The 22,572-nt window shown below is 34.6% G+C and overlaps 1 protein-coding gene and 1 long non-coding RNA gene across 2 annotated transcripts in view; one reads left to right on the forward strand and one right to left on the reverse strand.

Annotated features, from left to right (window-relative positions):
• The window catches only part of AQR (aquarius intron-binding spliceosomal factor), a 111,529-nt gene that overhangs the window by 79,480 nt on the left and 9,477 nt on the right, over window positions 1–22,572 (forward strand). Inside the window, exons 22-32 of the mRNA XM_036109142.2 lie at window positions 668–814; window positions 1,639–1,708; window positions 4,437–4,547; window positions 7,096–7,205; window positions 10,149–10,284; window positions 12,344–12,553; window positions 14,128–14,265; window positions 18,209–18,280; window positions 19,349–19,536; window positions 20,200–20,371; window positions 21,619–21,789. Coding sequence (XP_035965035.1) covers window positions 668–814; window positions 1,639–1,708; window positions 4,437–4,547; window positions 7,096–7,205; window positions 10,149–10,284; window positions 12,344–12,553; window positions 14,128–14,265; window positions 18,209–18,280; window positions 19,349–19,536; window positions 20,200–20,371; window positions 21,619–21,789 — 1,525 coding nt within the window. The remainder of the gene's footprint in view (window positions 1–667; window positions 815–1,638; window positions 1,709–4,436; window positions 4,548–7,095; window positions 7,206–10,148; window positions 10,285–12,343; window positions 12,554–14,127; window positions 14,266–18,208; window positions 18,281–19,348; window positions 19,537–20,199; window positions 20,372–21,618; window positions 21,790–22,572) is intronic.
• Window positions 6,855–22,572, reverse strand: part of LOC144378834 (uncharacterized) — a 101,439-nt gene continuing 85,721 nt past the window's right edge. Inside the window, exon 8 of the long non-coding RNA XR_013440607.1 lies at window positions 6,855–7,179. This is a non-coding gene — a long non-coding RNA (uncharacterized LOC144378834). The remainder of the gene's footprint in view (window positions 7,180–22,572) is intronic.

A 22,572-nucleotide genomic window follows, 5' to 3' on the forward strand; every position in this document is an offset into this window, starting at 1 on the left:
CACGTCATGATCTCAGGGGCCTGGGATCGAGCCCTGCTGAGCAGGGAGCCTGCTTCTCCCTCTCCCTCTGCCCCCCACCCCCTGCTCGTGCTCTCTCTCTCTCTCTCTCTCAAATAAATAAATAAAATCTTTAAAAAAAAAGAAAAAGAAAAAGAACTTCTGCCTTAAAGGCTTGATACTCCCAAGAGTCTCCTAACAGGGCTCCAGCCTGTCTCTCTAGCCTTATTTTCTCTATTGTAACCGTTCTGGCAAAACTGGCCACTTGTACTTGAAACTATAGTCTTACTTCTTCCCAGAATATCTTCCCTTCCATGTTCGTATGTCTAATTTCTTTGAAACTCATCTTTGCTGCCATCTCTCCCATGAAGCCTTTTCTTACTTAAGGAGGGACAGTGTGTAAAGCACTTCATAGTGCATGGATATAACTATAGAAATGCTCCTTTTTTGATTCTCCCTTAATCAGTTGACTTTTTCTAATCTGAACACCATTAACACACATTTTAGTGCTTTTAAGTCTACTCTTTTCAGAATATATGTACAGATAGTGAGTTCCTTTAAGACATAAATATTTCTTTCTGATCTGATTATCCTCCATACAATGTCATGCGCAAGGTAGGTGCTTGGTAAACATTAATTGTAAAAATGAACAAAGATTTTGGTCTTGTAGGATAACTTTTCCAGTAAGGAGTGGAAAAGGGAAGAAAAGGAAAGATGCAGATGGTGAAGATGAAGATATTGAAGAGGCAAAAACCTTAATTGTTGAACCTCATGTCATTCCTAATAGGGGTCCTTATCCTTACAACCAACCCAAACGGTAATTTTACTGTCTGTATTAATTGTAATAATAAATAATAGTTTGCTATTTTGGATTAATAATAGTTTAAAATTTACTGATCCTTTAGAAACCCCAGGAAGCTTCTGTTTCTGGACCCTCTTTCCTTGTATTCTGTCAGACAGCTAAATAGCTCAGACATTTTTGGTCGTTCTGTAGTTATATTTCCAAAAGAAACATTTTTGGGTACTATGAGAAATAAATATTAAAGGGCTACCTTAATTTGAGCACAGCATTCTTACTTCAAGACCACGTGTTACATGTAGCAGCTACCCTCATGCATGGGTGCCATGACTAAAAAAGTAGCATTATATATGGTATTAGATTGGGAACTGGAACTTTGACATTCCAGGTGAAATATAAGATGGGATAAGTATATTGAAAAATAATTGTAGTCTTTTTTTTCCGTAAGATTCATTCAGTTTTAGTTGGTCATTAGAGGATGGAGGTGAAGGGAATCATTCAGAAGAGATTGGTTTAGTCTTGTAAGATGTAAAAGTCTGGAGATTTGCCATCCAACATTGTTCTTATAGTTAACAATACCATATTATGCAACATTGTTCTTATAGTTAACAATACTGTATTGAAGTTTGTTAAGAGGGTAGATCTCATGGTTTTTTGTTTTTTGTTTTACCGCATACATGCACATGCACACTCACACAACCACCCACCCAGGGGAGAAGAGATTGGGAGAATGGGGCATATACAGAGGAGACATTTAGACCTCCGGTCATTGTTGTCTAAAGTTTTACCAAGTGTTGTTCATCTGTGTTTTTAACCAACTTTTTATTTACTCTTATTTGCAGTAATACAATTCAGTTCACTCACACACAGATAGAGGCTATCCGTGCTGGAATGCAGCCTGGGCTAACTATGGTAAGAGAACTATTGTTACACATGTTTTTACATGGATTCAGACAAGAAGTAGGCCTCAAATGTTTAGAGTATATTTGAAGCACAAAAGCCCAACTGAATTTAAGTGTTTGTAAGTCATTGTGGCATTGTTTGCATATGGAGATTTTGCTTACTGCTCATTTCAGTATTCATAAATTAAGTTTTAATGGAACATAGCTATGCCTGTTTGGTTATGAATTGCCCCTGCCCAGTTTTGTGCTGTAACAGCAGAGTTAAAATACTTGCAGCAGAGATTATATGGCCTGCAAAGCCTGAAATGTTTACCTGCTGGCCTTTTACAGATAAAGCCTGCTGACAACCAATTTAAAAGTGTGTTTAGTTTCCAAGTATTTAGAGACTTTCCTGTTAAATCTTCCACTTACTAATTTCTGGTGTAAGTCCTTTATGGTCAGAGACAATACTTTGTGTGATTTCAATTTTTTATTTTTTTAATTTGCTAATTAATTTTTAATTTTTAAAAGCAATTTTTGCTTTTTTAATTTGTTTGTTTTGTGGTCCAGGATATGATCTCTCTTGGTGAATATTTCAACACACTTAAAAAGAGTGTTTATTCTGTTGTTTTGAGGTGGAATGTCCTATATATGTCAGATTCATTTGGTTCAATATTTCTCTGTCCTTGCTGATATTCCACCTACTATGTCTGTTGATTACTGAAAGAGGAGTATTGAAGTCTCCAACTACAATTACATGTTTATCTGTTTCTCCTTCCATTTCTTTCAGTTTTTGCTTCATGTTTTTTAAAGCTTTATGGGTAGATACATACATATTCAAGGTTGTAATGTCTTCTTGGTGAATTGATGCATTTATTATTATGTAATGTCTTTTTTCATCACTGGTAATTTTTTTTGTTCTGAAACGTACTTTGATATTAATAGAGCCACTACAGTTTTCTTTTGATTAGTGTTTGCATGGTATGTCTTTTCCCATTATTTTATTTCTAACCTACCTATTAATGTTTGACGTGAACTTCTTGTAAACAGCATCTATTTGGGGTATGTTATTTTCTTCGCTCTGACAGTCTCTTTTAATTGGTGTGTTCAGACCATTTACATTAAATGCAATTGATACATTTGGATTTAGGCCTACCATTTTATTATTTATTTTATGTTTATTCCCTTTGTTTTGTGTTCCTGTTTCTCTTTTTTTGTTTTTACTTTCTTTTGGGTTATTTACATAGTTTTTAGTGTTTCATTTTAATTTATTGTGTTCTTTTATATCTCACATAGTTTTTTCTTAGTGGCTGCTCTAGAGAATTAACAGTATAAGATACTTAATTTTTCACAGTCTACTTAGAATCATTATTTTGTCTCTTAAGTTGAATAAAAGATCCTTACCTCCATGTAGGTCCCTTTCCCTTTTATATTGTAGTTGTTATGGATATTATGTCTATATACATTGAAAATACTGTCAGGCAATGTTAAAGTCAAACATTTTTTTAAATTATTTATTTGAGAGAGGGCGAGCATAGGTGTACACGCAAACGGGGAGGGGCAGAGGGAGAGGGAGAGATAATCTCCAGCATACTTTGCACTGAGTGCAGAGCCTGACACGGGGCTCAATCTCACAATCCTGAGATCATATCCTGAGCCAAAATCAAGAGTCAGACGCTCAAATGACTGAGCCATCCAGGCACCCCAGAAAGTCAAACATCTTAAAGGGGTGAACTCTAGAGAAGAATCTATTATAAATTTGCCATTTTTCTTTCATTCCTGATATTTTAAGTTTGCTCTGATGTCACTTCCGTTCTGTCTGAAGAACTCTTTTACCACTTAAGAGTAGGTCTGCTAGCGGGGCACCTGGGTGGCTCAGTCATTAAGCATCTGCCTTCGGCTCAGGTCATGATCCCAGGGTCCTGGGATTGAGCCCCGCATCGGGCTCCCTGCTCGGTGGGAAGCCTGCTTCTCCCTCTCCCACTCCTCCTGCTTGTGTTCCCTCTCTCATTGTGTCTCTCTCTGTCAAATAAATAAAATCTTTAAAAAAAAAAAAAAAAAGTAGGTCTGCTAGCAATGAAATATCTTAGTTTTTCTTCATGTGAGAATGTCTCTGAATCATCTTCATTCTTTAAAGATATTTTCACTGGACATAGACTTCTATGGAGTTCTTTCCTTTCAGCACTTTTAAAATGTTATTCCCCTTCCTTCTGGCTTCTGTGGTTTCTGAGGGAAACCCACAGTCACTTCAAACATCTTTTTGCTATATGTAATGTATCATTTTTTTCTGGTTGCTATTAAGAATTTTTCTTTAATTTTCAGCTATTTAATTAAGATGTATTTGGGCTTGGATTTCTTTGGGATTATTCTATTTGGAGTTTGCTGAGCTTCCTGAGTCTGTAGATTTAAAATGTCTTTTGCCAGATTTTAGTTTTCAGCTATTATTTCTTCATATATTTTTTCTATGCTGTAAACTTCTCTTGTTCTAAGACTTCAGTAACATAAATGTTAGACTTTTTAGTATTGTCGCATAGATTCATGAGGCTCTGTTTATTCATTTGTTTTCAATCTTTTCTTTCTGCTTATTTTTTTGGGTTGGGTGATTTATATTGCTCTGTTTTCACCTTCACTGACTATCTTGTCCATTCTGTTATTGAACTCATCCAGCAATTTTTTAAATTTATATCTCAGTTTTAGAATGTCCATTTTCTAACAATTTGATAACTTAGTAGTTTGATATGTGTTCATCTCCTTTTTAGGTTGTGGGTCCACCAGGTACTGGAAAAACAGATGTTGCAGTCCAAATCATATCCAACATCTACCATAATTTCCCAGAGCAGAGGACTCTGATTGTTACTCATTCTAATCAGGTGAGTGTGTGCGTGTGTGTGTGTGTGTGTGTGTGCATGTGTACTCACATATGTAGGATGGATGGTAGGGGAGATAAAGGAGTGGGGAGTGAATGAAAGCACAATGGAGATTTCTGTTTGTATGATAAACTGACCATAGGTACGACAGAATACTGAAAGGCTGATGAGTATAGTGTTTGCTGTTGAGTTACTCTTGGATTGTTACTGGTCATGACATATATATATATATACACACACACACACACACACAATATATATATATACACAATATAAAATATATAAACAATCTTTTATTTCTAATGGAGAGGGTCAAAATGTGGGAAAGCTAAGAAGACTACTTGGATTTATGGTCAAATATTTGGATTAAATTAAATTGCTCCCCACCCTCAACCCCCACCACCTTCCATGCTAAGCTAAAGCTTTTACTTTGAGATTGAAAGCATTAACCATTACTGGTAACATTTTTCATCCTTTAGTAGAATGAATATTACCAAAAGACTAAGGCTCAAATGTATTAATACTGGATTAAGTTGTATATCCTTATGAGGTTTATATCATGGAAGGACTATTTTATGCTGTAGATTCAATACATAAGGCATTTACAAACCACTAAAGCAATAAAAACAAACTTTTCTCACATAAATAATGTCTGAAAAATGATCTTTATATCTATGTGTGTGCTATGGTAGTTCTTCCAAAGCTGTCACTATCATAGAAATGAGTAGGACAACTACATTCACTAGCTCTTTTGTAAAACATGAAAGGCAGCTCTCAGAACTTCATGAAACTTGCAGGATAGTCTAACCTCCATAGATACTTATGTTTTCTAAATGGTGATTTCAGGTGGCCACTTCTTTAAAAGAGTTGATCTACAAAGAAGCACTGGGTTTTTAGAATGCAAAATATCACTTACTCTTTTATTTGTCAACTTTTAATCTACAGATTTTTAAGACTAATGCTATCCAGTTCATTCACTTGTTTTTATATCTTTGAAGTTTGTAAGAAGTGGTTGCGTTATACAGTATACTAAAATTGTGCAGGGGAGAAAGTTGACCGAGGCTTTATCTTAATTAAACAAATTACGTAAAGGCCTTTTTTTCTTCTATTTAGTAAAATTTAATCTGTAATAATCTTACCTATTTCCCAATTCTTAAAATGAATAAAGAGTAATTCATTTGTTGTTGTTCTAACATAGTATTTTTAGTAAGTTTTTTCATAACTTGATAATGACTTTTCGGTAGAATCATCTACTTATGATCTACTTGTATAGTACAATTACAGAGAAAGTTGTTTTACAAATATAACCGAAGACTTCATTGTTTGCTAATGAATGATCCCTAATAATCGTATCATCCTCAGTGATGTCTATTTAATTGTTGATTTGTTGATTTTTTACAATTGTTTCATTTGTCAGATCTTCATTTGCATACTTACTGCAAACAGTTCTTCAGTATTACTTTAATTCATAATGAAGTCTTGCAGTTTTTTCTGAGAGTGCAATGTGGGAGTATTTTTTGTTCTCTAAATCTTTGTGGTTCCTGAGTTTGGATGGTGAGTAATGCCATGTGGTCTGATCCATTGGATCCCAGGTTTTGGATGGAGAGCATCAAGAGTTTGGATAGTGGGGAATTTTTTTCTGAAAATTCATGTTAACTTCTTCAGTATCTGAGCTCTAACTGCTAGAATTGTGATAGCAAAGGATATCTGTTTTTACATTCTATAACCTGGATATTTATAAGACTGGATGTGACTTCATGGGCAAGGTTAGATTGATGGTAGGTTAAGAGAGAGGTTTGGCTGATTTTTAAATGATGTATTTAAAATTAGCATTATCTTTCCATACAATGAAACTTTTGCCTTTCCACAAAACATTGTAACTGCAGATGTTCAGGTAATTAATACTAGGATTTAAGGGAACCCTAAATACGAGCATTTCATAGGTAGAAAGGAGCGACTTCTAGATGGCTTCCATCAGAATAGTTTGCAATAAATGAGTGCTCTGCTCATTGTTGTTATAGAGAACTTTAGACCTTTGGCCTAAGATTTGAATGATGCACTTTATCTTTCCACTCTGTGGTCCTCTTGATACATTCTACCTACACACTCACTGCCTGAGAGTCCTTCAACCACAAAAATGTTTCAGTTTCCTGCAACCCATGGATATTCTATTGAGTGAAATCTTGGTGTGTTTATTAATTATTTTAGTAACTGTTACTATTTGGGGAAAATAGAAACTGATCCAAAGCCTTTCTTTTTTTCATAAATTAGAAGCAAAGATTTAATGATTAGATGGTTTTGATGGTTTTCAGTTATTCAGTTGGCCAAATATATATAGGCAACAATACCAGAAATCAAGAAAAATACTGTTTCATTTAAAATGTAAATGACCTAACGTAAGACTTGTTTCTTTCTGTGTTTTGAAGTTGATTCTTATCTGACTGGACAATGCTCATTCTTTTATGTCTTTCTAAATGTTAGTTTTTCTTACTTTTAAAGGAGCTGCTGGTTCATTAAAATTCACCACCATCCTTTTTGTTTTATTCTCCAGGCCCTGAACCAGTTGTTTGAGAAGATCATGGCTTTAGACATTGATGAGCGCCACCTCCTGCGTCTTGGTCATGGGGAAGAAGAGCTGGAGACAGAGAAAGATTTCAGCAGGTGAGCAAATGGGGATGAGTTTTGAAATGATATACAAAACAATTTTTAACCTTCTCCACTTTTTCTTTATTAAAGAAACACCGAGAGACAAGAGTCATGAATAATACAACTTGATTTTGAAAGGTTCTAGCATAACCTACTTGTAGTTGACCTAAAAGTCTGGTCATGATCTCCCTCAGCTCCAGTTTTGTGTGTTTATGCCTTTTTTTCCTAAAGAATACAGTTACTTCAGTAAAGAGAGTTATCTTGTTCATCTTTTTAAAATTGCAGATTGCCATTTGTTCTCTATTTATTGAGGTGATTTTTAATGTTGCCAACTCAAACTGTACAAGTTTACCTGATTCCACATTTCATCCAGACATTTAATTTGCGTGTATTTTAGATATCAATTAAAAAATTGGCTCATTTAATGAAACACAAATGAAGATTAATGACAGTATAAGCTTTGGGGTTGTAAGTCTTATTACAGCTACTTAATTGCCATTTAGCTGGACTTTATGTTTAACAGTACATGAAATAAAATGACTAAAATTTTACAAATCAGATTTCTTCTGCTGTTAGTATTTTAGGTTTTCTATTCACACTTTCTTTATAATAGTTCATTTATTTATATTTAAACCCATTTTTAAAGCATGATTTCAGACCATAATCATAACAAACAGCTGCACATATTTAATACAGCCTTTGGCTATTAAACATGACCTTTGACTAAATTGATCATAGACATCAAAAGAGCTAAAGGAGTGTTAAATTATTATGTTGCATCTATTTTGAGTTCCTGTATCACAGAGCTCACCAAACATTTGTTAGCTTTAAAAAATCATAGGGCAAAGAATGACACACATTAAGTTATTTGAGGCTCTAGATTCTTAATTTTGGATTAGCCAGAGATACTTCTCTGAATTCTTGCCATGAATATTTCTTCAAATTCAACTTACAAGAGTGGGCTAGACTCTAAAATTTAATAAGCCAGCATTCAGTGAACATAAAGGTGCGGGTGAAATGCTAATAAATACCGTAATTATAATTACACTGCAGTAGAATTTATAGTTTTTTTTTAAATATTATAATATAATAGAAGTAGAACTTTAAAAAAATATCAGATAATAACAACTTTCTGAAAACAAAAATACTTTTTGCTTTCTGATACATAAGCCAAGTCCCAGGTCTTATTAGTAGGTATGTGCTTGTTCAGTTGGACATATTCTTTCATTTCTCTCCTTTTATAGTAATGAAAACGAAAAACAGTATCATTTCATAATAAAAGTACTATCATTTTCCCTAAAGAAAATTTTTCAGACTTTGTGAGATAGTAGAAAGGGAATGGTTATCCATAATTCCACTACTCCAAAACAACTTTTTGTTAGTTTTCTTCTTAATAATCATCTGTAAACATGCTATTATTTATAATTGTTGTATACATTGCTTCTTTAAGTTAAGACTTATTTTTTTAGTATAATTTGAGATTTACGGAATAATCGCATAAATAGTACATAGAGTTCCATTGTATATTGCTTTTTAAATTTAACCCTATATCACAAGAATTTTGGTATTTTTATTACACACTTTCTATAAGCATCTTCAATTTTTTCTCATTACCAAAGTGTTAATTACAGAAAAAGCATTAAACTCTAGATAAGCAAACAGAAAAAGGTTACCTGGTGTAACATTTATATCCTTCTAAGTTGGAAAATTCTTTAAACATAGACTCTGTCTTATATCCCTTTATTCTCAATCATTCTTGCTGGCTCAAAGGTGAATTTCTGATCTATGGGGCATTCAAGAACATGATTTCCCTCTTTGTCCAATCTTTAAACATGACAGCAGCAGTGTTTACGCTATTTTAATTTTTGTTTAATGTTAAAAGGTTGTTATAGAAGGCACTTTGTTGGGGCGCCTGAGTGGCTCAGTTGGTTGAGCATCTGCCTTCAGCTCAGGTCATGATCCCAGGGTTCTGGGATCGAATCCCACATCGGGCTCCTTGCTCGGCTAGGAGCCTGCTTCTCTCTCTCTCTCTCTCTGCCTCTCTCTCTGTCTCTGCCTCTGTCTCTCTCTCTCTCTCTCTGTCTCTCATGAGTAAATAAAATTAAAAAAAAAAAGAAAGAAGGCACTTTGTTATTGTGGAAAGAGTTCTGATTCACTGCTGTTTTCTTAATTACATGCCTCTGAGCCAGGTACTCTTCAAATTTCAGTTTTCCTACTCATTCAGCAAATATTTATGAACCTACTAGGTTCAGGTGCCAGGCTACATGCTGGGACAACAAAGAATGATCAAATACATTTTAAAATTAATTTTCGAAGCCTTTAGAACTAATCTACTTCTAGGATAGTATAAAACAGGGTATTCAAAGCAGCCAATCCGTAAACTATGTATTCTTGGTCTGTGATGAGATGAACTAGCACCAGAATGCACTGTACTGTTTCCCTTTTTGTGAAGGTCTTGTTATTAAAAAAAAAGAAAAAGAAAAGAATTAAATGGTACATTTAGAGACACAATTGATTTTCCTTCCTCACAGACCACTAACATGTTTGCAGATCAACACTGATCCAAGAACTACCACTTATATTAAATATAAACAGTGTTTTCTACTGTTTTTTTTTTTTTCCTGTTTGGCCATTTATACTTTTTATTATGGTTTTTTAAAGATTTATTTATTTGAGAGAGAGAGAGAGACAGAGAGCGGCGGGCGGGGGTGGGGGGGTGTTGGCTGGAGGCAGAGGGAGAGAGAATCTCAAGCACTCTGTGCTGAGCATGGAGCCCAATGAGGGGCTCGATCCCACGACCCTGAGATCATGACGTAAGCCAAAACCAAGAGTCGGATGCTTAACTGACTGAGCCACCCAAGGCACCCCGTTACGATTTTCTTAAATGTTTTGCTGACAGTTTGCTTAAAAATCTCTTCATTACATAATTTTGCTTTTTTGCTTATTTGAAATTTCTAGATATGGAAGAGTTAATTATGTCCTGGCTCGAAGAATAGAACTTTTAGAAGAAGTCAAACGATTGCAAAAGAGTCTAGGAGTTCCAGGAGATGCTTCATATACTTGTGAAACTGCAGGCTATTTCTTCTTATATCAGGTAAGAGATTAAGAGTTTTTAAATCATACGGTCTTCAGTTGGAAACTGGGATGGGTTCTTGAAATTCTTCGTGAAAGCCTATTTTTTTTGTTGAGTAGATTAAAATGTATGCTGTTGCCAAAGCTATATTTGTGAATATTAAATGTTTGTATTTCCTATTATTTTTTATTATCTTGGCTAAATAGCTTCGCTTGATGACTCATTCACTGAAAGGCCAATGTTGCTACTTTTTAAATTTTTTTCCCTTTTCTTTCTTGCTACTGACAAATTTTCTAGTCTCTCTTTTTGTTTTTATTACTGTAGAAATATAACTAAATATGCTAGCTACCCAGTGGTAATAAAGTATCATTCTGTAACCTACTTCTATTCATATTAATCAGTTAATGAAGAAAAACATATTCTCCTTTCAAATTTCCAAAAATAAATTACGTTTTAGAACTAATTTCAAAGTAGGAGTTTAAGTTAAAAATTCTTTTGACTTCAGTTTAGAGGTGTGCTTTTGCTTTGGTTAGGGTTAATTTTTTAGGTGTGAAAACCATTAAGAAATAGAAAACTAAATAAAATGAACAAAAATAAACCTTAATAGTCAGTTTACTAATAATTTTAAGCAGATTAAGGCATAATCATATAATGGAGAATTTTATATAACTTTGTTCTCTTTGTACTCATGCTATTTGTATATTTTTAAGTCCAAATTGTAACATTGAAATTTTAAAATGTATATGAAAGAATAGGTGTATGCTCATAAGTAGATACCCAGACCAGTTCAATCCATTCAGAATGATCAGATTTCATGGTTTCTTGTGACACAGAGAAGATATACATCATCTTGCAAAGTAGCCTGCATTGGACTCAGGCAGTTTAGAACTTTGAATAATGGAGTAAAGATCATGCCTAAATGTATATTTGGCACAAAATAAAAATCACTAGGCTCTCAGTGAAAACTACTTTAAAAGTAGGAGAAATAATCTATAAATTTGTGGAGGCTTAAGTAATCGATTTGGGAAAAACAAACTTGAAGCTTCACAGTACAGATCAACAATTTTCAACATGTAAGAATCACATTGGGAAAGTTATTTTAAAAGGAAATTGTCAAGTTCTGTCCCCAGAGATTTCTCTTTCAGTAGGAGGTGGTATCCAGGAATCTAAATCTTTATTTAGCCTCTCAGATGTTCTGCCTAAGAACCACACTTGGAGAAACCCTGACTGGGAGAATTACCAAAATTGAGATTAAGCAGGAACCGCATGATAGAGGCATAGTAAAACATACCAGGATAACTATATCACAAAAGTCATAAAATGAGCTTTCAAATATATACTCAGTTTAACAGAAGTGCTTTGTAAATATACTAAAGAGAATTGGAAAAATTATAAAGGTCTGGGAGAAGGGTTGGCATTTACTAAAATGCTGCTAAAACCATATATGGAGAAAAACTGAGATAATGAAAAAATACAGAATTTCTTTGTCCAGAGAATTGGTTTTTTTGTTTGTCTTTTAAGCATCAGTAATACCATTTTGAGTATACATGGAGAATCTGTTATGTCTGAGATAAAGTCCCATAGATGACACTGAGGTTCTTTCCAGTTTATATATATTTATAAATTATTTATATTTTCATTTATCTTTATATATACACATATATTTTTTCTTTTGAGAGGGAGAGCGTGGTGGGCAGTGTGGGGAAGAGAGGCAGAGGGAGAGAGAAAATCTTAACGCAGGGTTCACACCCAGTGCAGAGCCCAACTGGATCTCATGACCCTGAGGTCAAGACCTGAGCTGAAACCAAGAGTCGGACATGTAACCGACTGAGCCACCCAGGCACCCCTAGTTTTTCTGTTTTTGATTAAAGAACCTTTTTTCTATAATCTTAAAGGTCACTTTTAAAAAAGGGCCCTCTGTCTCAGTGACTCAGATAAGAAATAGTCCTGTTAGGTCAGGGATTGCTTTTCTTTCCCGTTACTTAGTAGATCTTATTTTTACTAGATTTCTTTTTTATTTTATCATTTAAAACATAATAATTAGCTAGGAATTTTAATCTCAAGTCCCTTTTTTTCATAGGTCATGTCTCGTTGGGAAGAATATATTAGCAAAGTGAAAAATAAAGGTAATACACTGCCAGATGTTACGGAAGTCTCCACTTTCTTCCCTTTCCATGAATACTTTGCAAATGCCCCTCAGCCCATTTTTAAAGGCCGATCTTATGAAGAAGACATGGAAATTGCTGAAGGGTGTTTCAGGCATATTAAGAAAATCTTCACTCAGCTTGAGGTAAGGATTCTCAGGTTTTTTAACTTGCCTTTAAAGGCTTTAAGTTTAGATGGTTTTTTTGTTTTTAATGAAGTAAATGTGGAATATTCACATCTTACAAACCAGATTGTTACTTTTAAGTGAGATTATTGAAAACATTTATAGTTTTAGTTCAAGAAATGAGTAAAAATTAAGATTTAAATTCAATCCCCATTATTCTGACTTTTCTGGTGTAAAAGTTAGCATTTAAGAAAGGAATGCTTCCCTCAAGAGATTCAACAGTGTTTCTTTGAATTGGAATCTGAGACTGCCACTTCCAAATGATGGAAAACATTTGAAGACTATAGCAGCCCCAGTCAGGCTCAGGGATCACATTCAGGCTCAGATTCCACAGTAAGATGATTTAGGATTACTCAGGTAACAGGGGCAGTGACTTTATCTGTTTTGTCTTTGTACCTTTTAGATAAGATGATATCTCTACTTCCTAGAGAAGTATCTGTCACATAGTATATGTTCAGTAAATATCAATGCGTGGTGTTGGTAGGGGGTAGGTGGATAGATGGTAGGTACAGAATAATAAATATATAGTATAATAATTTTAGAACCTACAAAACAATATTAGAGTATATTTATGATTATATAAACAAAGTAAAAGGATAAAAACATTTAATTCATAATAGTAGCTGTCTTAGGAGGGGTGGGGAGAGATTTAAACAGAGTCCCTCTCCTGTACCTGTCATGTTTTAACTATTTAAAAAACAAAAATGTTAAAAATATCTGAAATATGACATAATGTTCAGAATTTATAGGACTTGATACTAGGTTTGGGCTTGTTTGCTCCTCATTTAATATCTATTGTCCATCATTTTACCCTGCTCTATGGGGATCTTCTGCCACGGTCAGAGGTGGGCCTGATCCTTGGAGGTTTAATTTCCTGGCTTCCCATATTAGCTGACTTCTGGCTGGGTTTAGCCAATAAAAATGTGGCAGAAATAGAGAAGCTAGGATATTGCTCCACCAATTGTCTTGGGTTTCATCTCTTCCATGGCTCCAGTTTCTGTTGGCCTGGCTTCCTATGATTGTTGTTGTAGCTTATTCTGGTACCGCAGTCCCACTGCCTCCTTCCCTTAGCTGTCCTAGCCTAGGAATGGTCAAACTTCCTGCTATTGCTCATCTCTCAGTTACCTCAGCCATTCGTTCCCTGGCTGGCTTATGTGCTCCTTTGTCACCTGTGAAATCAGACCCCCTGCATTAAATTTCCTTTGTTATGAATACTTGAAAAAGTTTCTGTTTTTGTGGAAGGACCTTGAGTAGATACTGTGGTGATAGATATTTTATTCAGTATTCTTGTTGATAACTGTCAATATTTTACCTTATACAAAAACAGTCCAAATTATAGCTTGAGTGTCAGTTATTATATGAACTCAATTAGTACCTAATTAATAATGAACAGAATTGTGATTCATTAGGCTTAGTTTATGATATAATTATATTAATTAATCAGGAATTAAGTCTGATAAACTGGATTGTGTGAATGTATGCATGAAACGTGTTTATTTTCCTAAAATATCTCTCTCTGACCCCCACTCCCATAGGAATTCAGAGCTTCTGAACTGCTTCGAAGTGGACTGGACAGATCTAAATACCTTCTGGTGAAAGAAGCCAAAATCATTGCTATGACTTGTACTCATGCTGCCTTAAAACGACATGATTTAGTCAAGCTAGGTTTCAAGGTAGGGACTTACAGTTTCATTCCTCAATTGATCATCTATTCAGCTGTTAGGTTTCTCTTTTCTCCCCTTTCCTTTCCTTTTCTTTTTCTTTTTTCTTTTAATTTTTATTTTTTTATTTAAATTTTCCTTTTCTTTTCCTTTCCTTTCCTTTACCGAGGCCGTTTCCCTTGAAGATTGGCTTACCTCTTACTGACATTCACATTTATAATTCCTTAAAAATGTCTTTTCTGAAAGTGATGATAATCCCTGATGTTTATATGATTAATGAACTCTAGACCTGATTTTTCTAAGTCTGCTTATCAGTAATATGTCCATTAAGTAACATAACCATATGATTATCTAAACAAATTGTAATATTTGTTAAGGTAAATTGATTTTTCACTATGTTAAAAAATCTCCAAACATAACTAAAAGCTATAAAAATAACATTTGACAATGTTTTTCACCTATTAGACATTTGTATCTTACATTGTTCATGTTTTAAATACACATCCACTCCCACTTATTTGTTCATTCAGTAGATGGAAAACCTTCCATGTAAGGATATGGAATACTCTTATTTATAAGACTGTAGATGAGATATTAAAATGATTTCATCATATGATAAAGACAGGAGAGCTAATGGGCACCATAGCCTGATAACCTATGACTTGTTTAAAGTGGAATGTAGTAAATAAGCAGTAAATTTGAATTTGCAGGCTCTTTATAACTTTGCTAGTGATACTGGCCTAAACTCTGACTTTTATGCAAGTCATTTAACTTCTCTGCAGTTGGTTTATCTGTTGTTTAAAATAGGGTTTGTGTACTGCTTTGAATTCAAAGTTAGAAAAGCATTTGTTGTTAATGAAAGTGACTGACAATTTTTAAATGTTGTGAGCTCACTGGAGGATAAGTGCTAAATAAATTCAAGGTGATAGAGTAGTTGCTATCTTGGATGGAAGGTTCCTCAGCTGCAAGGTTAGCACAAGCACGATAATTTATTAAAAGGTCTGTGAACTTATGTTAGTGGTGTGAACTTACCCTTTTGCAAATTAGTAGTGAGAATTTTTCACCTAAATATTTTGTTCTTGGGGCTGACATAGAAAATATGCTTGGTATTTGATATTAAATCATATCGGTTTAATAACAAGGGAAATGATGCAATCATAATTAACATTTTATGGTGTTGTGCAGCTTTTCACATGCATATTCTAAAAAACATTACTTGTAGCTTATCAAACTTTCATTAATCATTTACTTACAATATGCTATACATATATAGTTAGCATGAGTGCTGATAGTATGCCTTAGATCTTTTATATTTTTAAGTTTGAAGTTTTATTTTTATCAAACTTCCCCTGCATCTGGTTTATGCATTTAAAAACCTTGTAGAGCTACTTAACATGAAGAAAGGGCAGTCCCCTACTTCCCTGATTAGCCATTCTTTCAACACTTAGTATTTTCTGTGTTCTTTTTATCTGTATCAATAAAGAATGTTAAATTTGCATTTTAGGGGTACCTGGGTGGCTTAGTCGGTTAAGCATCTGCCTTGGTCTCAGGTCATGATCCCAGGGTCCTGGGATCGAGCCTCTCGTCGGGCTCCCTGCTCAGCGGGGAGCCTGCTTCTCCCTCTGCCTGCCGCTCCCCCTGCTTGTGCTCTCTCTCTCTCTGTGTGTCAAATAAATAAATTTGCATTTTCAACATTGTGTTTTGACCCTGTGCCATCCCCAGGGAGACATGCATGCACAGTCATGTGCTCTTTTCCTGCCTTAATATGCCCAGTATGGTTGTGTCATAATTTTGCTTTGTGATTAAAGTCGCCTTTTAAAAAGCAGAATCTATAGATACATTTTTTGTAAGTTAAATTGCATTAGATTTTCAGAGTTATTTTTCAGAAAGCAGGCTCTTTAAACCATCTTGAGCTGCTCCCACTCTGTTTTGCATATCCTGTCTATTATCCTCAGAGTCCACACAGGGACTTGTGAGAAAATATGGATCTTAGAACTCCTCCTCCTAAGCTCCCATGAGGATGACCTAATTAATCCTTGTAATAGGGAAATTCAGCATCAGATAGAGCTAGAGAAGACACCTATCCACATACCTTTAAGTATTTTCAATAAGGAACAGTACAGAATTGAACCTTAACTTTCATCATTGGATGTCCAATGGAAATTCATGTCAGCTACTTGTCTTGGACAAATAAATACAACCAAAGTTTGGTAAAAATGAGTAGCACAGAAATTACAGTATATGTGAACAACTCATTTAAAAACAGAGTTAACAGGGCACCCTGGCAGGAGCTGAAATTGGAAAAAAAAATTACCGTAATAAAATAAATAAAAAATAAAAGAGAGTTAATTAAGCATAAAGAGTAAATATGCTACTACCTTCCACCTTCCAAGGAAACAAAATAAGAGGAGAAAACATTAAAAACACAAAACAAAGGAATTCTAATTTGTACTTAGTGAGATTCTCAAAGAAGGTATTTTACCAATAAGACAAGAGGATGTCACACTAAGTAACAAGCAGAATTAGAAGTGGAGGGGAAGGAAAACATGTTGAGAATAGATCTAGAAGAGAATTGAGCAGATGGGAGAGCAGTAATCATCAAAGAAAATGAAATTTCCTTATGTTGGAGAAAGACTTGATTTTTCATTATTTTATAAGTGTGCAGTGCCTGATGTTACTGGAAACTGGGCTAGTGGAAGGATGCAGGCATCAAACAAGTAAATATACAGATAGAATTACATATTGTGATGTGCTATGAGACAAAGGAAGAGAGTTCTGTGGAATCAGGTTTAACTTGGGAGGTCAGAGAAGACATGGATAAAGTGGGTTTTAAGCTGGTACTTTAAAGATGAGGAAGAGCCAAGCAGACAAAAAATGAAGAGTAAATAGTACTGCAGAGGGCCTAAGGCCAGAATGGTTTTGCCATTTCTAAGAAAATGAAATAGGTCAACATGGCTGAAGCTTAATTAGTAAGGAGGAAGGTGGCATTTAAAGTAGGAGAGGAAGATGGGGGCCAAATTGAATAAAGGCCTGTATTAATACACCTTTTACAGGCCTTTTCAGGGATCTTTTTCCTAAGATAAGTGGAAGCCAGGGAAGGGTTTGAAACCAGTTGGTGACATGATCTGATGCCTGTTTTATCAGTGGTTTAGGGGAGGCAAGCCAGGAAGGGGGAGGGGCTAGTAAAAGAGATTTCTGGCAGTAGTCAGAGTGGTGGCTTAGATTTTAGTGGTGGTGGTAGTAGAAATGGAGAGAGAGTTTTGAAGATAAAACTTTATGCTTTGATGACAAATTGAATGCCAGGGGTAAAATAGAGTTAGATGGTCAAGTGCTGGGTAGGATTCATAAGGGGAAAAAAAATAGCCCAAAAAACTACCCAGGGTAAGAATACCAATGGAAATGACCTCATATATAATCATAAATTGATTCTTCCTTATGTAGAACTTAAGGAACTGAGTTGAAAATAACTAAATTGATATACAATATAAGAAATGATATGCAGGATCTCTTCAAGGTAGAATTGTATATTCAGGGGCCTTCCTTGAGGTTACAGACTTGAACTAGAAAAGCAGGGGCATCGTGATAAAAAAGATTATGAACATTCTGTTTGAATAATTTATATGATGTTATTTTTATCTGAAATTATTTGGGGTTTTTTTGGATAGTTGTTATAGTTATGGTGGTAGTTGTTTGGCTTTCAAGCTGTCTTTTTTTTTTTTTTTTTTTAAGATTTTATTTATTTATTTGGCAGAGAGAGACACAGAAAGGGAACACAAGCAGGGGCAGAGGGAGAGGGAGAAGCAGGCTTTCCACGGAGCAGGGAGCCCGATGCGGGGCTCTATCCCAGGACCCTGCGATCATGACCTGAGCCGAAGGCAGACACTTAATGACTGAGCCACCCAGGCGCCCCTCAAGCTGTCTTTTTAACAAGCTTTCCTTTTTCTCCATTTCTCAGTATGACAACATTTTAATGGAAGAGGCTGCACAGATCCTGGAAATAGAAACTTTTATACCTCTTCTTCTACAGGTAAGAAACAGAGATCTGAGACAAAGAAAGTAGAGTTTGAAGAATTCTGGGGACAGTGTCAAAAAGCTACACAGTTTTGGGGTGCTAATTGTCATAATTACATAATTCTTTTTAACTTCATTATGTTTGCTATTCTATTTTAAGCCTATAAACTTCCTTTAATCTAGTCACTGGTTATTTAGTAGTTTGTTTTGTTTCCAGGAGTACTATTTAAAAATTCATAGTTTATCTTTTAAGTTTTGAAAAGACAGTAATTTTAATCAAGAAAATTACATTGTTAAGCAGTCTGGTGGGTAGATGAGCTATTTTTTTCATTTCCTTTGTTAGAGTTGTTTCTGGAATTGTTTTTGATGTTCACTGAGTACATTGCTTTTCTTTATTTTGTGCCTAAATTTTTCTGAGCTTAATGGCGATGTTTAAGAATGTTTCTTATTGTACAATAGTCTTTACTATGGAAGAATTAAAAACAAAATGTGGAATTCCCAATTTAAGAATAGTGACTGCTTTAATTTATGGATAAATTGGATTCTAAAAGTTGTTTTATAAGCCAAGTTATTTGGAACTTGGGATGTGTCTTATCAGGGTATGTTTCAAGGAACAAGATGTGTAAAGTAGGAAATCAAAGTAGTCATGTGGGAAATTAAAGACATAATTTTTACTGTTTGGGGGTTTTCAGACTGGCTCTTGGCTTAATTGTAATACAGAGTATATACTTTGACATCTGTCCATTTCCCTGCATCTTTTTCTTTCTATGCACACTTTGCCTAATTCTGACCTGAGTCTCCCTTGGCTTGCCCTACCTTAAAGTAGGGTAATTCCATGCTCACCTTCTCAATCCCTCTACCCTCCCTCATGCACTGTCAGTCATAAGGGTGATGGCCCCTGTTTGTGGTTCACAAGTCATTCTATAAATTTTCCAGATTTCTCTCTGGAACTGGTGAATAAGAATTAGTAAGCCAATAAAGCCATTTTTTTTAAATAGCAGGACTCTTGAGCGATTAATTAGAGACCAACAGGACAATATATTAATCAGAGTATTTTGTCATCTCCTCACTTTTCATTTTCTAGAATCCTCAAGATGGTTTTAGCCGCCTGAAACGCTGGATTATGATTGGTGATCATCACCAGTTACCTCCAGTCATTAAGAATATGGCCTTTCAGAAGTATTCAAACATGGAGCAGTCTCTCTTCACTCGCTTTGTCCGGGTTGGAGTTCCTACTGTGGACCTTGATGCTCAAGGGAGAGCCAGGGCAAGGTAAAGGAGCCTTAAGAACTACCTATTTAAGGACCCCAGCTCCGTGATCCAGCTATTTGATAGCATATTCAGTAGCAAGTGTAGAATTCCCTGTTGTCTAGGAACCTGCCATCTGCAAATCTGGAAGTGCCTATATTGCCTTCGGCATGGGGTGTGAACTGACCGAGATATTTCCTGTACTTCATTCACTGAGATTAATTGATGTGACTTGTAAACTAAAGCTTCTTTTTACTGTCCCTTGCCCTTTCTTCATGCCCCCAGAAGATATATAGTTAATATCATTTTGAAATCTAAAACAAAAGGTGAACAAGAAGAAAACACACCAGTTCTTACTTATATTAAGTGTACAGGCCCTATCTCATAATGACCTCAAAGTATTCCTCAATTTACAGACTCTCCCCTGTTTTTTTTTTTTTATTATTTAAGGAGTAAAGATAGCATTTATCTCAGAGAACACAATAGAGCTTCATTTCTATAATCATCAAGTCTTCTGACCTTTGGTTACTTGAAGCAGGGAGGCAAGTTGAAAAAGCATTATTGCTAAAAAGATGAGTGCAAAATGGTGAACGTGAAAATTAAAAGGAAGAGCACAGCTCCTTAGGAACCCAAATTTTGCATCACTAATCTTTCCTGTTTGTGGGGGCGGGGTTTGTCTTTGGAAAGCTTATGTAACCTCTACAACTGGCGATACAAGAATCTGGGAAACCTACCTCATGTGCAACTCTTGCCAGAGTTTAGTACAGCAAATGCTGGCTTGCTTTATGACTTCCAGCTCATCAATGTGGAAGATTTTCAAGGAGTGGGAGAGTCTGAACCTAATCCTTATTTTTATCAGGTGAGAAAAAATGTGAAACTTTTAAGTTTATTTTGCATTAACTAGCTGAATTACTACCTAAATCAGTGACATTGAACCATTTGGCTAGCCATTGAAAAAACAAAATTAAGTTCCCACCTCACACACAACACAAAAATTTCTGTTTCAAATAGATTCAAGATATGTACACCAAAGAAAAGAAACTGTAAACACACTAGAAAGAAGAAAATCCTGATTTAATATATAATATATACACATATATTATATATATATTTATAATAACATTAGGGTGAGAAAGGTCTTAAGCTCATTACCAAAGGCAGAAATCATAAAAATGTTGATTGGAGACCAAAATTTATTTCCAAGATTTAACAGACAGTGGGTTGAATTCTGAATATATATATATACGGAATTCCTATAAATCACTTTTTAAAATACACCCCAACAGAAAAATGCAATAAAGATAAAAATATGCAATTCACAAAAAAAGATTTGTAGCAAGTATAAGTCACTGGACTGGATTTTCACCTCTAATAATACTCAGTGTGGAGTAGGTTTAGGGAAATTTTATACTCATGCAATGCTAGAAGGAAAACAATTTGGTGAACAGATTGTCAGTATGTATTAAAAGCAGTGTCCTCACTCTGAAGAATTTATCCTAAAAAATAAATGGACAAGTTTGCAAAGACTTATATGCTAAAATGTCCATCAGATCTTTTTCTTTTACTGCATATTATTTTAGAAATGAGAAGCAACCAAAGTATCTTCGGTAGGGATTAATTACACTATTACCTATTCCATATAATGAATAGGCACTAAGTATGATAACATTATAACTTTGTTTACTGACAAGGAAAATGTTTATGCTATATTAAATGAAAAAAACTAGGTTGTAAAATATATTGTATAGTGTTCTATTTTTTTTTAAAGATTTATTTATTTATTTGAGAGAGAGAGTGGGGGTGGGGAGTGCGGGCTGCAGAGGGAGAGGGGGAGAATATAAATGATTTTTCTGAAGGTGTTCGAGAATTTTACTTTTGTCTTTACATGAAAACCAGCTTCTTGTCTTCCTTTTTTGATTTTCATGTTATGTTATCAGTTAACCTAGGATAGGATTATTCCTTAGTTTTATGAAAGGTGTTCACTTGTCCAAGTTGACTTCACTTCTTGAGGTGTGATAAATGAACACTTGTGCCAGTTAACCATTCTTTCTGCAGAATTGAAACAAAAGGAAATAAATGCATAATCTGATCATTTTTACATTACAGAATCTTGGAGAAGCAGAATATGTAGTGGCACTTTTTATGTACATGTGTTTACTTGGTTACCCTGCTGATAAGATTAGTATTCTAACAACATATAATGGGCAAAAGCATCTTATTCGTGACATCATCAATAGACGATGTGGAAGCAATCCATTGATTGGAAGACCAAATAAGGTAATTTTGTGAATATCATATGTTCTCTTATTCATCATGTTGGCAGGATGGGAAAATTTATATTTATTACGAGTTATTTATATTATTCTACTTTGTCTCTTTGCTATCTCCTTTTAAGATGTAAGAAAATGAAATAATAGGAACTATAAATAATTCTCTAGCAGTCCTATCAGTGTTATTGGTTTGCTGTGAACTTCTGTCTCAACTACCACATTGAAGATTTTTGTTGATGGTAATCAGAAATAAATGATCCTAAAACTTTTTGTTGGTAAAATGGAGGATAATGAAATTACATTATTTATGTACTATTATAGTAGAAATAGGATTGTAGCATTTTTTTATTTTGTCATTTTTGCAAAGGTATAATTTGTACTGCTTTTTATTGTATGTGTGTGGGAGAGTGTTTTTTCTTGAGAATAAGGAAAGATTGTAGTACCTTCAGACCTGAGGATTATTTTTTTTATACTTTTTTTTAATTTTTTGTGTGGTATAGAGTAATATCAAATAAGACGCTTGATTATATCAATAAAAGGCTGAAAGGTTAGAATAAAAAATATATTACTAATGATGAAATTAAGACTTTAGTTGTAAACATGGAAGCTCTTTCACTTTTTCTTGGAAATCATCCAAGAGTAACAGGAAAATGGGAGGAGGGAAAGACAAACGACATTTTTAGTGAGGTGACACAAATCAGGGGACTAAGATCAGGAAGACAATGTGGGAAGAAGAGAATTTAGAGGACCAGTCTTAAAAGTACCAGCAAAAACACTTTCTGAAGGTGAA

This window comes from Halichoerus grypus, chromosome 8, assembly GCF_964656455.1.
Source record: "Halichoerus grypus chromosome 8, mHalGry1.hap1.1, whole genome shotgun sequence".
NCBI lineage: Eukaryota > Metazoa > Chordata > Mammalia > Carnivora > Phocidae > Halichoerus > Halichoerus grypus.